Source organism: Diplotaxodon limnothrissa, linkage group LG1 (genome assembly GCF_057381915.1).
Source record: "Diplotaxodon limnothrissa isolate DT_005_m linkage group LG1, D_limnothrissa_male_GT1.1, whole genome shotgun sequence".
Taxonomy (NCBI): domain Eukaryota; kingdom Metazoa; phylum Chordata; class Actinopteri; order Cichliformes; family Cichlidae; genus Diplotaxodon; species Diplotaxodon limnothrissa.
The window spans coordinates 19620764-19638467 of NC_140596.1; the positions used below are offsets into that span (position 1 = coordinate 19620764).

Here is a 17704-nt window from a genome sequence, read left to right on the forward strand (position 1 = left end):
AATTCAAGCATTTACATAAAGCCATGCGTGTTAAGGAGGAGGAACACATCCACCCCACCCACCTCACACTCCCGGTGCACTCAGTTTCCAGTGTTCTCACTCACCAACAGCTGACGCTTTTCTACACTAATTCATCCTGTTACATGTACAAATAGACCACGCTCATACTCGAGAAAGTCTGAAATGGATTGTTATGATAGTCACAAGTGTAGTATTACTCAATGGTAATAACAATTCAGCATGTAAAAGCTATGCCAAGTTTATATAGTTAATATAAATGGGCCCTTCAGGGAAACAGAGAGTTACTAAAGCGTAATAGCCAACATATTTGTTGGGTAAACCAGTCTCGCAACAGGGTCCATTAGTTTCTGGAGCTTATCGCTTGCTCCTTCGCCGCAAACGGAGTTTGCCCTGTTGTCTTGCAGTTGTAAATGTGCAAATATCGGTCTTTCTGAGCCCTTTAAGCGCCTTGCTTCGGCTCAGATTAAAAGTTAACTCTGTCTCTCGGATCCCACAGTCAACAAAACAACCCCTCATACATAAAGCACACCATAACCTCACACTTACACCGTCATTAACCTTTTCCTAAGTGACATTAAAGTGTCGCACCACCTTTCGCCTCACAGTCACCATGTAGTCCTATTTGCCTAACACAACCTCCCCACGGCCTGAGATGTCATGCAAATGCGCACTGGAGCAATTGTTCCTGCGTGCGGGGTATTGTTGGCACAGATTTGTCCTGTAGGTGATAATTCCTTCCAGCGCCTCCTTCAAAACCGGCCAATATACATCCTCCAATTAGCCGAAAGAGGCCCTATCTGGGAAAACTAAAGGATTTAAAGAAAATCCACGCGTATTAACACATCCACAACAAATAGACCGTCATACTTAAATGTGACGTCACTCACTCAGCAGTTTGTGGGTGAATGAGGTGCTTATTTACGATTATCTGCTCATTAAGTTTGGCGGAAATGTGAAGAAACGGCGTGGGGGGAGAAAGTGTATCTAGCAGGGCTTACTGAAGAGGCGTGAATTTCAGATTTCATAACGCGGGCCTCTTGACAGCACAAAGGAGTTTGAGACAGATGTAGGTCCATAATTTGCAAATCCCCGCAGGATGCTTTTTCTCCATCAGCACATCACTCTTTTTCTCACAGCATGGGCGACACTCTCCAAGTGTCTGTTTCACATCAAAGAGGACGGCTCCGAAACTGTGACATTGATTAATGGAGTCAAAACATCCCATTCTCAGCCTGTCGTCTCACCTTTTCACAGAGCGCAGTGAACGGAAGATAAGGCATACCGGGGAGACGGTGTGACAAACGTGTAGCCGCCACTTCAACACTTCAAATGTTTTCATGGAGCTCCCTCTGTTGGACGGAGAGAGCCCAGGACTCTGCAGGGTCACACACGTTTACATGAGTCTGAATAATTGGAGAGAGCGACTCGATAAGCTGAAGTGATGGGAACACGAAACGATAACAAATGGAGGCATGACCGAAAGCCCAGGATGAGTGCAAGGAGCGCAAACCCTCCTGAAGGAAGGCTGAAAGAAGGTGAGTGGGAAAGCATTTCAGAGAGAAAACAGAGGTGAGTGTCCCCCGAAATGAACCAGCATCGCTCCCAGTTGCCCCCCAAACGAATTACAGAGAGTAAATACGCGACTAATGGATGGTGGTGAAGACCTCTGAAAGTTACGAAATATTTTATTCACAAAATCAACCAAATTTTTTTATGGACTCAATTTTTTCCCATAAGTGAGATTAAAAATGTAAAAAAAAAAACAAAACAAACAAGCGTAATAATACTGATGGAAAGACGCATTAAATCAAGAAACGAGGCTGAAGATAATCTGTTCAACCCTTAACCGAGGTTAACCTCTTATACTCGGTAGATTAAACATATTTTTTAATATTTTAATTTTTAAACTATTCTCAGTTTTATTTGGTTATTTGATGGCGCACACATTTGTAAATATCTTAACTTTAACTCCCCCTGTGCACTAGTTCGTCTACTTTGCATAAATAATTTGATTTTATGGTTTAAACCGAGACAAAGCTGCTTGTTATTTAAAGGTTTAACATATGTTGATGTAAGGCGGCTGCTCGAGCACCAAATAGAGAAGCCTGTAATTCCTATCACGTTCTGTTAAAATACACACACATAATGTTTTTTAAATGTAACTTCAGACCCGAAAGTCTTTCAAAAAAAATAAAATAAATAAAACTAGTCTGTTTGGGCTTTTAAAAAATCCTCTAAACGCCCAATAGAAAAATCCGTTTTATAGGGTTATATTTAAATGTACTTATAAGTAAATCCCTCAGCTAGAGCTCATTAAAATAAGAGATTTTTTTAGAACTGTTGCACCTTTGAAATTGTATGGGTGTAAAGTAAAATATGTGTGCTTTTAGGTCACATTTCCCATGGAACTTAAGTATAAAATGTTATGTTATTTGAGGAGCATATTTAGCATTTTTTGCCTTTTGTATATTTCAAATTAAAACTTTAAAGTTCTCTTCACATAAGATCAGTTGCTTAGTACCGTCTATACATGCAGTAGAAATCTTTATTTAAGCTGCAAAATGCCGTAACTGGCTCAGACTCTTTGTGCCAAAATTCATAATTTGCGTCACTGAATGTGCTACAAGTGACTTATGATAATTTCTGAAAAGTGGCCCGACATGTTTTCACTGACACTGGATGTGCTGTGGTTCTAAATCTCTAAGAGGAAAGATAACTGGCCGCTGTTGTGTGTTTAATTCCGATGCTGAGCACATGGTTCAACCTATAACTTGTAAAGCAAAAGAGCGCTAACACGTGAGGGGAAATCAACTGCCCTGCGATGATCACGTAACACATACAATATTGAGCAAAAACAAGGGGAAAATATAAAGAACAAATACATTTGTACCCAGCACTGAACAAAACACACAGACCGTCAGTGCCCAAAAACGTGTGGTAGAAAGAAAGCATTGGCCTACGTGTGCATATAGCAACAAAATGTTGCTGGGAATCTCATCATGTCGCTCCTTTTTCCAGAAATTCTTGCACTTATTGCATCCCTTTGCAGCGTAACTTGGGAATAACTGGCTTGCATGTTGCAACCATCGTCTGCACGCCCGTGCATCGTTGTGCTGACCTCCTCTCGCCGTGGCTAAATTTGTTTTACAATCCACATTCTCGTGTGACTTACACCTGCAGGATCGACAGATTTCGGCCGTCGTGGTGACTTGCACAATAAATAACCCCAGCATATTTTGTGCTGTAAAACTAGCCCATTACAATTTAGTAACCGTTCAGGTGGTAGGCAGGTGATGTCACATTGGCTTAGCTGTGTTAAAAAATGTGCGCTGGTGCTCTTGGTGTTGTGCACAGGAAGCATTTCATTTTTTGTTTTTACAACTTCAAGTGAGATTTGAAAATTCAGTGAAAGCAGCTGAAAAAAAAAACCCTGTTGAAGTAGAAGTAGACCTCTTGTGGTCACCAAGGGAAACGGATTGAGAAAGCTTAACATCGCTGTCAGCCTGCGCGGTCCGAGCGCACCGAGTGGGAGGCGACAACCTACACCGCCAGTGTTTCACGGAGACTCCATCAGAGCTGTTAGCTGTTTGTTGTGTCACAAGGAAGACATCAAGAAGGAAGCCGCAGGGGAAAATGGAAAACGAATACAGGAGGAAGATGAAGGAGAAACTTGGCCTGAGGCGAGACATCTTTAAGGAGTTCCTGGCGGAGTTTCTGGGGATATTTTTCCTGATAGTGAGTACCTCCCTCTGCACCTGTCATCCAGCTTAAATAGACGCTTTAAAGCTGCGAGCCAGCAGCCTATGATAATAAGGTGTCAAACTGGGTCTCCAGGGACTGTAACTGCTGTCTGTCATGAGTCTATTAACAGACTATATATCTTGAAAATATCTTTGTCTTTCATGTGCTCAGCTTTGATTTGCTGCTGACAGACTGTAAAAATCACAACAAAATGTTTCTGATTTAGGGAATGTTTCTCTTCAGGCAAGCAAAGGCATCCCGCTCTACAAATTTTGAAAATTTGCAAACATGTTATTTCATCATAATTCTTATGTCACATGTGGGGGGGGGCTGAACATGGACTTAAATTATAGCAGGAATAGGAAGTGTGTTTATTTCCCACCCTGGTGTTTTCATTCATTCAAGCGGTGGCCTGCTTTACAGTTATGTTCCTCTATCCACCTGTCCACCCCGACCTCCAAAGCCTGTGACACACCATCAACAGCTTCCTTTTTTATTTGCCTTTAAATCACCCACACCCTTTACCTAATTAAGTGGGGGACTCATTACTGTTTCCAGCTACAAATTGTACTAATTGCTGCAGATGGTGGTCAAAGGGGGCTAGTGTTAATGGTGGGTATAATTGGACCAATTAAATTAAACACAGTGAGCCTCTCTGCCTCTGCTGTTTACGTTTCTGTTCTTGTTTGTGTTCCAGCTCTTTGGATGTGGTTCGGTGGCCCAGATGGTCCTGAGCAGAGCAGGTCTCGGTGACATATTGAGCGTCCACATTGGTTTCACTCTTGGAGTCATGATGGCCGTCTATATTGCAGGGGGAGTGTCAGGTAAAAGTTCCCCTCGCGTTAATTATGTCGCCCCTTTTTTTAAACAACTAACAATTTGAATATCAGATTGTTAGCAGATGAATCGATTGTTTTGGTCACTCAAATGTTAAAAACAGCCAAAATACTGAGTTTAAAAGTAACAAAAGTAACAAAGGAAAGGACACATTCCCACAATACAGACACATAATTGTGTAATAACTATGTGTTTAGGGTCTACCTGCAGGCACATGATAAAAATGCTAGTTTCAGTTTGTTGTCACATTGTTTTCCCTCACTAATTCAGTTGTTTTCTTATATAAAATACTTAACGTTACTTAATAATTCACCCTGGAAAACAAAACTAGGCTGGTAATGAAGGTCACTCTGCTCCAGATGACTTTTCTCTGTGTTTAAATGATAACACACAGGTCTTAATGTAAAGTTTATATTTTTATGATCCTTGTGACACTAAATTACTGCCATTATTTAATTATCCTCTCTAATGGGCTACATTTCTGTTTAATAGTAGTCTGAATGGTCTAAGTCTGGAAATTTTGCGCCAATGGGACTTTATCGGGTGCATTCCTTGAGGATTAAGCAGACCCTGCTCGGCTTTGCCAGCAATGACAGGGATAGAAGGGGATAGTTGTTAAATGTCACGGTGCTTCTCACAGGCTGTCTGAGCCAAAGTGAGCGTCCATTAATCAGTGATTACAGTATCCAGTGTGTCAAGGGTTGCATTGTGCAGACTCCATGAGATGTATGGACATTTCATCAGTATTTGAAGGGGAAAAAGCTTCAAGGCTGAAATAAGAGATTATATAAATGCTGTGGCATCTGAAGGCTTAGTCACCGCTGAAAAGAAAAGTTTAATGTATCTGAAGTAAGGGGAAGCGGCAAGTTCAGTGGTAACATGAGCTTACCAGCACCTTTGTTTAAAAGTGAATATTTGCTGTTTCATGAGGGTTACGTGTGCAATTCTTTGCAGGCTTCAGAGTTTGTTTTTGGCTTTGGAGAAGACAGAGTTTCATAAATAAAATTTGGGTTTTTAAAAACAAAAAACAAACAAACATAGTATAATAAGTGAATTCATTTTTTTAAAATTATTATTATTTTTTAAGAATCAAAGACTGAAATATCCAATTTACGCTAAATCAAGGAAGCCAAACATACGGCCTGGGGGCCAGAATCGGCCCAGCAAAGACTCCAATCTGGCCCGAACCAAAGCAATTTCTGGTTAAACAATCAAATGATTAAAAAGTACATGTTTTTTCACCATCTGCCATAAAAACTGATTTTTTGTTTGCTTGGTTTTACTTTACAGTGACTTCACAGTTACAAAAGCAAACAAAACATTGAAATTTTCAGTGAATTAAAAACTTTATATTTCATAATTACAGGACAGTCTGAGTAATGAACAACCAGAAGTTTGTCTGTAATTTCACACACTTATCACATAGTTTTACTGGTCCAATATGGCCCACTTAAGATCCCATGTATGTTGTATGTGGCCTGCGACATTAAAAGAATTTATAAATATAAATATATATATATATAAATATTAATGTCATGTAGGCTGTACTTCGTTAAAGGTCTTAGTATTTGGTTAACTACGCAAGCTCAACACCCATAATGTGGTTGAATTTTTCCTGCCTTTTCTTTACTTTTTTCCACCTATTTCCATTCCTTTTTTTTTTTTTTTTTTTTGCTGTTAGGGATGATTGCTGTGAGCACTGAGACTCATGGTTCAGTTTTACTTGCGCGACATGATTAATAAGAATAGTTTAAAGCTTCAGAAGAGTCGCTGAAAAACTTGAGGACAGCAAGGTTAATATATGAAGAGCTTTTGCTGCATGACTGAGCCATTCAGCCCTGGGGTCCACGGCTCAGTGGGAATCTTCTGTCCAACGACATCTCTGAAGATGATCATAGGTATTGGACTAATGAGCTTTACTGGGGCATGGGTCTCTGGAGAGGAGGGGAGTCAGGTGTGGCAAGCCTGGCTTTCTAGGCTCCCCTGGCAGGGAGGCTCCATAGGAGAAGAAAACACAATTGTTTTCACTTTGTAGTCTGAGATTTTAGATGACAGTATACGGTAAGTGTGACACATCATGGTCACTCTAATGACCCGCAGCCTACGTGTGCCTTAAGCAGATTCAGGCAGATTATGTCAGATGCAATTCAGACAGGCAGGTCTGGCTGGTTGTCGTGGTCTGTGTTTGTGAACAGGATGGGGAGATTAACAATGGGCGCATGGCCGATACCCCCAGTGGTGTTACCACATCTAGGTCAAAGCCAAGAACCCAGAGTGTTAAATAAATGACCCCACACTGCCATCACAGCCCAATAACAATTGGCTGGAATGTGTTCAAACACGCCTCTTCAGGACAATGCAGAAGAAAAAGTATTGACTCTGAAGGCACACAAACCCGGTGCCCTTTGTTTGAAAGTATCCTGAAGATTGTTAGCAGAGGGTTTGATCACAAGCATGAAATGATCAGACAGGACGTCACTAAGTGTTTTAATCTACTGCACACTGGTTTCACCTCATCTGGTAAGACATAAGAGACTTTTAAATGCCTGGCCAAGTCCTCCTCTTTGGTCTCAGATGTTTGACATCTGATTTAGAGCTTAAATGGTTAGTCAATTAATTTGTCAATCAACATTTGATAATTATCGTTTAAAGGGTAACTCCGTCAATTTCACAAATCTAAGTTTGTTTGCAGGTCTAGGGGAATATTTCATGATGTGGGGGAGGGGAGAAAGGCCTGATGTAGCTTAACAAGGAAGAAGACTATGGAATAAAGAAGTTAATGACGTCTGTAGCCATGCTGGATCTTCTTTGATTATTTTTTAAAAAAACAGCCTTACAGTGAGCCTAGGTGTAATATAAGAGTCTCATGCTCAATGCAAAGTATTCAGAGTGATAAACTCAGTGTTTGAGGTTATAGGGCTTTGAGAACTGTGTGGCCATCATTCATCATAGAAAACAGGTCTTAATTTTTGCCAAAGCTTTTTTGTGTCATAAAATCATTGTTGATTACTATTGTTTCTCATCTTTGACTTGTAAATGCTGCAATGCTATGTTCCTAATGCATTGTTGCATTGTTCCAGGAGCCCATGTGAACCCGGCAGTCTCTCTGGCCATGCTGATCCTGGGGAAGCTGCCTCTAAAGAAGTTCCCCATATACGTGGCAGCACAATTCCTGGGGGCTTTTGTTGGATCATGTGCCGTCTATGGATTGTATTATGGTGGGTGTAAATTTCGCCAGTACCAAAAGGCAGGATTTTTCTGAGGAAACCCGGAATAACCATCCAACAATAACAATAATCACAAACCAGATGTACATGTTAAAGAGCCGAAACAATGATGCTTCTCATTATTATAGTTGATACTGTTTTAATGCCTGAATTCTTTTTTAAATATTAGATGAGCTTCATGGCAGTAATTTTATAAACATTTCTTTTGCAGATGCTTTGATGGACTTTACCAAAGGAGAATTTATTGTTACAGGTGAAAATGCCACAGCCACCATATTTGCAAGCTATCCTTCAAAACATCTGTCTGTCCTAAACGGGCTTGGTGATCAGGTGGGCCTTTAGACCTGTCACTTATATTTTGTAATTTAGATCTTAATGACTTTTACACTCCTTTACATATTTTTGTCAGTTGATCACAGTATATTGTGGATGTAGAAGTAGAAGTGCCCTGAGTTTGGGACTACATGCATACACAAGTAAGAGCAGAAAGCAAATATATTTTCAAATCATGTGTGTTTATGAAACCTACCGTAATACATTGAGCTTTAGATATATAATTGAGGTAAAAGAGCTTGGCCAGACTTACCCTTTTAGTAAAAGCATAACATTTGATAGACCTTTACAAGCTATATAAATGGCCTGATAAGCCTAAAAAGACAAAACAAAACATGTTATTGAATCAATGTGAATTATAACCTTACAAAATATTAATTTCTTTTATATAAAATTAATAATCCAAAAAAGAAAAAATTATATATAAGACATTTTATTATAATACATCAAACCTTTTTGTCCGCAAACTCCTCCTCCATGATCAGGGATACAAAGGTACATTTCAGGCGGCTGAAGGTTCTTATCTATATCAGACATGACATCATCATCACCATCATGTTGCCAAGCAACCCCAAGCAAATTATCCAGGCCTGTAACACTGTATACAAAATTTCACAGCAGTTATGTTCATTTAGTTTAAAATTTGAATACTATCATATATCATGATGCCATCATGTTGCCTGGCAACCACCTAACAATGGCATTTATGTGATAGAGGAGAACCTCATCATTGCAGTGCGCCCAAAAAAGACATGACATGGTTAAAGATAATCTGGAGTAAAAAAAAGACCCACCAACCCTACTTATTATTTTCTAAATGAGATACAGTATGTCAGTTTGCCAACAGCACAAACACTACTGTAACATGGGTATGCAAAAGTATAATAACATTTCCAAATTAACTGACATGTTCACTGTTTTAGAGATGTTTTAACAATAAGTGTGTCATAATATGCTTATATTGTTGATAAACATGATATTAAATAAACTAACATCAAATAATCATCAAATAATATTCCTGTTATTATCTCATTATGGAATATATTTAATGTACAGTGAAGTCCTTCAAACACTGCAGCAGCTGCAGCAGCAACTATAGCAAATATGTTCAGAGTTGTGCTAACTGCCTTATTTTTTATTGTTTAAGGTAATTGCAACCGCTGCACTGGTCATATGCATCCTGGCTATCACTGACAGGAAGAATATCGGCGCTCCAAAGGGCATGGAGCCTCTGAGTATTGGCCTGATCATCGCAGGCATTGGAGTGTCCATGAGTCTGAACTGTGGCTATCCAATCAACCCGGCTCGAGACCTTGGCCCCCGTTTCTTCACAGCTTTGGCTGGATGGGGCATGGAAGTTTTCAGGTAACTTAGCTGTCTGATATTTAAACAAAAGGTGGTTGTTATCGACTGTTAAGTGCATTTTATTGAGACTTTGGGAAGAATTTCATTTATTGAGTTTCTGTTCTTATTGCACATGATGAGCAGCATTTGCACCATCTTCACTCCTGTGACAACTGAATTAATATTTCAATGAGAGCGAGGAGCAGAGGGCAATCCAATGCAGATAGATATAAAATATTCAGCGCTTTGTTACTGAAATGAAACAACTGGATGTTCCTCAGTTTTATTCCTTTTTACCTTCAGCTGGTCCTGTTTTGTGTTTTTCCACAAAAAGGTTTTAATCAGATTTGGAAGATCACAAAAAGGGTTATTTTGTCTACACATGTAGTGTGCAGTACTCAATACCTGCTGTTATTAACACTCAACCACTGCATGTATATTATAATATACACTTACATATTTTTTGTCTATTTTTTGCATAGTATTATTAGTGTTAGGTTATGCTGCATCTATTTATCTTATCTTATCTTATCTTATCTTATCTTACTACATTAATGGCACTTTTTGGGGTATTTTAAATCACTAGTAACAGCTGCTATAAAAGATGAAAACTAACTGTCACATGTGCATTCATGTAAGTCCATCTGTCCATCGGTATATGCAGTAGTTAAAGTGGGGTTCTTTGATTAATCTCCACTAACTTAAAAATATATTTAACACCCCTTATAAAAAACAAATACATCATTTTGACCCCGATTCCCTCATGCTATCTCTGAGCCAAAGGAAATTCTAACAAGTTGAGAAATATTATTTCAAAGTTGCTACAAAAGCGTTCAATTAATCATCGCCACGAAAACGGCTAATCGTCAAACTGTTGGCTATGCTCTGGGAAGATAGCGTCATTGGCAGGATGGAAACATTTTTGAAGCTGTGACACGATGATGTTGATTTATATGTTGATTTTGGCTTTATTGACAGATCTCTCTTCGGTTTTAAGCAAGCCAAGCTAAAGCACCGTCTAACAATCCAACACCCTAATAACCCAAGCAAATCCTCCAGTAAACCTAAAAGATCTGTATATAAAATAAAGAATGAAGAAAAATAATCAAAGAGCAAAACGTTGCAAATGTAAGGAGGTTACACATCCATTCTCTAAGTAAGTTTATGGAAAAACTGAGGAATGGAGAAAATCATACATCATCGATCTCTGTGTTTAGCACAGACAACATTTCACTTCATACTTCCCTGATTTTAAAACTAAAGTTTAGGACTGTTTGTGCCCCAGTCGCAACAAACTGGTGGATTTATCCTGAAATACCAGCAGGTGTCTCACGCAGTATTTAGGCCAACCCGTTAAGTATCCTGAACTCTCAGAGCATGACAACTTTGCTCCCACTCCCTCTTACCCATGTGAGTCAGTCCTGACTCAATGAAGACTCAGTCAGGAGCTCAGGACACGTTTCTATGTGGAAGATGATATTAAACTCAGCTGTAACTGTCAGGTGCATCCCACTGGTTTCAGGCGGGGTGTTATCAGTGCAATTAGAAAAAAAAAGAAAAAAGTTGTGCTTTAATACTTTCTATATGTAAATGTTCGAACAAAGAATTTTTAACAACAGTGCAATGTTCTGTAAAATTTCTCTCCTCCCTCTAAGAAGTGATTTAAAGGGTCATGAAGGTTGCACACAGAGCTCCCCGGATCTGACAGGGTACACACTCGTGACATAGAGACACAGAAAAACAACAGTGTCACGGTCCGCTGTGACGGACCGAGTGGAGAATGCGTGTAATGGACCCAGGTGCGTACACAAGTGAACAGACAGGAGTGAGCTTTAACAGAAGGCGAGCCTTTATTATGGCTGAAAACAAGGTGTGCAAATACAGCAGGGATGGCGTGGCTAAACAAAAACCTAAACTGGGAACAAACTATGGTGAGGCTATGGCTTGGAAGACAACAGACCAGGCATGGAAACACGGAGGGTGGGAACACAGACGACGCGACACAGACTGTAAGAAACACAGAGACTAAATACACATGAGGGATGATCAGGGGAAGTGGCCACACATGGGAACGCAGCTGACACACATGAACTTAACGACAGGACAGGAGGAGTGAGCTGAATACACAGACAGTGAATGCAGGCCTTCAAAGTAAAACAGGAAACATGAGACATGAACCGGGGAGACGTAGTACAGGGGGAGGTGACATAACTGACAGCATGAACTTGACAGTACAAGACACACAGACATAAACACACGAAGGGCAAGGGAGACGTAATGCAAGGGTAACATAATTACAAAAAGGACTGGACTACCTTAAAGAACCTAAGCAAACAATAAACATCAAAATAGGTTAAGCATAACACACTGGGTCACACGACCCAGGACCATGACAAACAGGCAATTTAGAGTTGACAGAAACCCTAACAGTTTAGAGAAACCTGCAGAATCCAGGTGTTGTGACATTTCTGTGAAATGTTTTGCTTCTTGGAACCAAAAATTATCTGGAAATTTGGGAAATTGAGACAGTTTTTTTGTATTTAGCACCCTTCAGACCACATAAATATGTATGTGGATTCCTAAATTAACCACTTACTAATCTTAGAAAGATCAAGAAGTACTGACCACTCCAAACCACCATCAAAATGATGCTGTGTCATCAAAGTGTACCTTTTATATTTTTCCAGTATGTTGCAAACATACATGGGTTCAGTGTGTCTCCATGTCTCACTTTCACTTTGGACTTTGACTGGAGTGCAAACAGAACTGTCTGGCTACATGTAAATTACCTGAATGCTTTATAACAGTGAACTTTGTGTCAGCTGTCTGACCAACTATTCACAAATCGGTAATGTCTGTAGTGAAAATATTGGACAGAGACCCCAAGAAGTAGTATCACTGAACAGACTATCATTTACACCGTCTTCACTTAGACTTCTGGTCCTAACAGAGTTAGAAAACACTCCTCTGATGGCTCATCTCAGTCTCCGAGTGTTGAATCAGATTCTTATTCTTAATTTAGAAGATCTCTCCCCAGAATCTTTGTGATATTAGAAAACCACATCAGCTGTTGAACGCTGAAGTATTAGAATTTTCAGGAGCTGATCTCATCAATTGCTGGCAAATATACAGTGTTGGGCTTTTTAACTAACTCCTGTAGGATTCAAGCTTCCAGATATTCCAGGTCATGTTTAGTTTTTCCAGTTGTTGCTTCATTCTCCCTCAGGTTTCCCTTTTATGAAGACAGTATCCTCTGGGTTTCTCTGCCCAAAGCAAATTCTTTGTACCAAATCAAAACTAAAGCTTTCGTAAAAGTACCCCTCAGAACTGATGGCAGTTTTCTGAGGCATTAGGCCTATAATCTTCATTCCCATCTGATCCAGCTGGGTTTTAACTCAAAATGTTTATTTTGGGTTGGCAACATAACACAGTTTAATAGTACAGTTTGCCTGAAGACAAAGCGTTTGTGCTGTTTGTTTGTGGATTTGCCCTCAGCGTCCGATCATCATTGGCTGTGCCCTGATCCAATCTCTTTAACCCCTGGACCTGAAAGTGTCTGAGCACAAACTAAGACCCAGGTGCTCTCTGAATAATATAGGGCATATAAATGCAGACTTGGATTTTTTTTTTTCAACAAGCCTGAGAAATATAAATGTTCTGGTGTTATCTGTTACTGCACTACAGCCGTAAATATCTCATGTGTAGCAATGTTTCTATACTAATGGGTAGAAATGCACTTAAGAGGTTTGTATCACTGTGGTAAATCTGATTAAAAATGCAACAAAACAAAAGAAAAAATGGAAGTCGGGCTGAGGATTTCCTGACATTCCGTTTCTTTTCTCGCTGGGTAGAAATGCACTGAAGAGGTTCGTATCACTGTGGTAAATCTGATTAAAAATGCAACAAAAGATTAGGTCCAAAACATCTGACAATTCTTTGGGAAGGTTGAACGCCTGGAAAAATGATTTAAAGAAGGACATATCCATGGAACAATGTGCATTGGTTTGCGCAAAAGCTCATAAACAAACTATTAATTCTAGACTAAGGTTGTTGCAATACAAATGGTTAATGCGAATATATGTTACTCCGGAAAAATGAAATAAGTACAACTCTAATATTCCAGACACTTGTAATAAATGTAATGAAGATAAAGGTAACTTTTGGCATTGTATTTGGGATTGCAGGAAGATAGGCTCTTTTTGGGTTGCAGTAACACAAACTATGAAACAAATATTATCCAAAGAGGTTGTTTTGGATCCTGGCTTCCTTATTTTGGGATTGTACCCGGAAAACATGAAGTACACAAAAAGTGACAGAATGTTTATTGATATGGGTTTGTTACAAGCAAAAAGATTAATCGCACTAAAATGGAAAAGAACAAGGGAACCGAGTATCACACAGTGGATAAAACAAATGATGGTGGCTTTGCCATTGGAGCGGATAACATGTATACTGAAAAGGAAATTGGATGTTTTTGAGAAGGTGTGGAGACCATTTGTGAATTTTGTAGAAGGATTTGTATTATCTGAGGAGGACGAGGACTGAGGGCAATGACATTTGATTTGGGATAATGATAAATTTAGGCCTTTAACGGAGTGATAAATCTGATGACTTTTTTGTTTTCTTTTTGCTGTCTGAGAGGAGTGTATGTTCATGTAGTATTTAGAATGTTGGACTGTTTGTAAGTCATTAAAATGTAAAAAAAAAAAAAAAGATATTGTTGGGAAAAAAATGCAACAAAAGACAACATGTAGTAAAACAAAAGAAAAAATGGAAGTCGGGCTGAGGATTTCCTGATATTCCGTTTCTTTTCTCGCTCACTATTTGCATTTGATGGTGTCAATGTGACCCACTGAGTGTCTGCCTCCCAGCCTGATCATCTTAGCCGTGGCCATAGATTAAAGTCTATAATCCGGGTGCCTCTCTCCTCAAGTCTACTTCCTGAATGTCTGCTGGACCTTGTTTACTTTCAGGCCTGCTCTTTTAATTGAAGCCCTTTCACCTATTGCTACATTAACCCACAAGACTCTAACTCCCTCTTCTAAGTAAAAGAGTCTTTGCGGGGGGGGCAGAGTGAAAATGAGGACACAAGCAGCTGGTCCAACAAACAGAGCTTCTTAGTCTTTATTGTAATCTGGGATAACTTGTCTCCGGTAGGAGGATACTAACATAAACAAAGAGACTAGTGAAGCAGTTCACAATATGTCTTTTAAACCTACTAATTAACCTACCTAATTAATTAATAAAATTAGAGATCATACAAAAGAAAAAAAAATAATACAACATTAATTGTGCTGCATTTGTGCCATGTTTGCAGTCTTTTATTTTTTATAGCATTTAAAACAACATCCAAGTTGCAATTTTGATTCAAAAATATAGCTAGCATATCTGCCTATCTGAGGCATTATGACTATAATCTTCATTCCCATCTGATCCATTTGGGGTTTTTTTTTTTAACTCAAAATGTTAAAACAACAACAAAAAAAACCATCTCACATGTGTCAGCATGTGTCAGTGCGAGATGGACAAACACAAGAGACTCATCAGCCAAAGGCAAGTAATAAACACCATCTATGTCTGAAATAAAGACAATCCTAGTAGCTAGTTACACCATAATTGCTTATATTAGCATAGCAGTATCATCCATGAACCCACTGTGATGTGGACAGATTAATCGGCCACAATATCACCAATAAACCTGCAAATCCTTAGATCAATAAAATGGGATAAAACATGTTACCTACTGAGCATTGAAGGTGGTGGTAGGTAGGTTTAATTATCTTAGGACGGAGACGGACTCTTCAGGTTTTAGCCACAGACTGTATGTAAAAGATGGACAGAGCTGATGAAGTCCCATTTTGAGCCATTTTGAGATGAGACAATAAGGGGTATGTCTGACTTTGAAGCCATATGCTTATTAGCTGCTGACTTGTTTTTGGCTCATTAGTTGTTAAGTTGCCAGCTAATGAATATTTCCTGGATAATCCTCCTTTCTGAAACTTAAAGTTATAAAACATTACAAAATGGACTCAATGCTTTATACAGTATAACCAGAAAATACTTCCAAAGACCATAAACTCAACAGTAAAGTATTGTGGAGCAGGGAAATTATTTTACTGCTATTGTTAAATAATCATCATTATTACCATTGCATTAATAATATAATCTGGAGTTTATATTGCATCCAGGGGTTGAACAGTGTGTGTCTTTCAGAAAGGCTAAAAGTCACAGGCTGACAGGAAACAGGCTTGCAGAGAGTTTGCAGAAGCAGGAAGTTATTTTGAGCAGCAGGCTAAGACGAGGCTTTAACAATGTAACAGATAGCTTTAAGAAGGCCTTAAGATGTTATGCATACAGTTATTATGTTGACCTTGTATTTCAGGTGCAGTTATGACTATTTTATACACAATGCATATCTGTGCTTATTAAAGAGTTGGAGCTCGGTCAATTAATTGGGGGTTGGAAGCTTTGTTCGGCGCGATGTCCGGACAATCTATTGTGCAAGTGACTTGGAGCCATAGAAGGAATTGCAATACATGCTTACAAAACACTTATATCAGGTCATTTTATATTAAGGTTTTAGTAGAAGTTCTTGGTTAAAACATTTATTTAGTAGAAGACATACATATAGTCTCAGTGAGCCTCTGGTCTGGTGAAAGGTCAGAAGTGCAACAGGTGAATTGAGAAAGAGCATGTGAGGTCGTGACACACACACATGAGTTAGATTTATTTAGAGGAGAGATTAGTCATGTCTCGGCAAGAAAGAGGAACAATTCACTTTAAGACAAGAACGGAAAGTACCAGCCATGAAAATAGAAGATGATCTTCTGGGTTAAAAGTCATTGTGGTGTTGATCTGATCTATGTATAAAATGTATCTGTGACGCATGAAGGGGCGTCAGTAAACAAGCCCTGACGGTATAAAATCTGTGTATGCTTTGAGGAAGTCGGAGATCACTTGCTGTCGGCGTACAGAGTGTTCTTCCCACACGTGTGTATTCATTAAAATCATTGTTTGACCAAGACCTTCTGGACCATGGGTGGTTTGTACTCTCCTTCCTCAATTTTGAACCTTAACAGTATTTACTGTGGTCCCAGTAGAGAGACATCTATTGGACTGTGAGTCATTCTGCAAACATAGCTTTCGCCCCCTGATGGCCATTAAAAGGAATGCAAGTTTAGGGTACTGGTTCCTGTTTTCGGACCCAGAAGCTACATCTAAGTTATCAGATAATGCTAGCTAGTTGCATTTCACAGAATGAGATATCTGCTAGTTAGGGCTAAGTAACATTAATTTGAAAAACAAAAACCACTAGAATTTAACTCAAAACTGGCACTCAGGTTTCTTGGGCAGTCTACAGGTATAATTAACAATAATGTTAGTCATATTGTTTGTCCAACACACTCTACAAACCTAGCCATGAAGTAACTCATACTCTACTGGCACCAACCTTTGAAACTCAAAGTGAAGTCAGAGTTGTAAAAAACAAAATTTTTGTATCAGGTCATAACTTTGTTTATTCCTGATGTGACGATGGCTATGTCGAGCATTAGAAGAATGATTTTAACTCACTTTTGGAGCTGGCCTCAAGTGGCCACTGGAGGAACTACAGTTTTTGTTACATTTTTCAGCACTGGAGGTTCCTGCTCAGTTCTAGCAAATCAACATAAAACTACTCTTTGAAACCAAAACATAAATGTAATATTTTCGTATTGTTTGTAGTGTTTTTTAAAATCCTAACAAGACATTTCCGTCAGCTGTCTGTCTTAATGATTATCCCGTTTATTAGAGTCTAAATAAAAATATTAGAATTTCACTCTTGTTAGTGATTCCTCGGCATGAATCTAACATCAGCCTCTCTCTGTATGGTAAACTTTTTACTTCATGATCCTAGTTTGTTTGTTTTTTAGGACTGCGCAATAAGCAAATTTTTATTTTTAAATCCTTAATAAGACCAGATACGTTTGGGGCTGTGTTTTTGTGACATCATAATCTCTGCGTATGTCCCCTGTCTGCAGAGCTGGAGGCTGCTGGTGGTGGATTCCTGTGGTAGGGCCCATGGTGGGTGGCGCAGTGGGAGCAGGTGTTTACCTTATCTTCATTGAGCTGCACCACCCTGAACCTGAAAAACAAGAGGAGAACAATGTCCAGGACAAATATGAGATCGTAACTATGACTTAATACTAAAAAAAAACAGGTGT

At 39.1% G+C, this 17704-nt stretch overlaps 1 protein-coding gene across 1 annotated transcript; it reads left to right on the plus strand.

Annotated features, from left to right (window-relative positions):
- The first annotated feature begins 3647 nt into the window (after positions 1-3647).
- On the plus strand, positions 3648-17704 carry aqp9b (aquaporin 9b). The gene is made up of 6 exons (XM_085374843.1): positions 3648-3756; positions 4460-4586; positions 7680-7817; positions 8038-8156; positions 9307-9524; positions 17522-17704. The coding sequence occupies exons 1-6, from the start codon at positions 3655-3657 to the stop codon at positions 17682-17684; spliced, it is 867 nt and encodes a 288-aa protein (XP_085230969.1). The 5' UTR covers positions 3648-3654; the 3' UTR covers positions 17685-17704.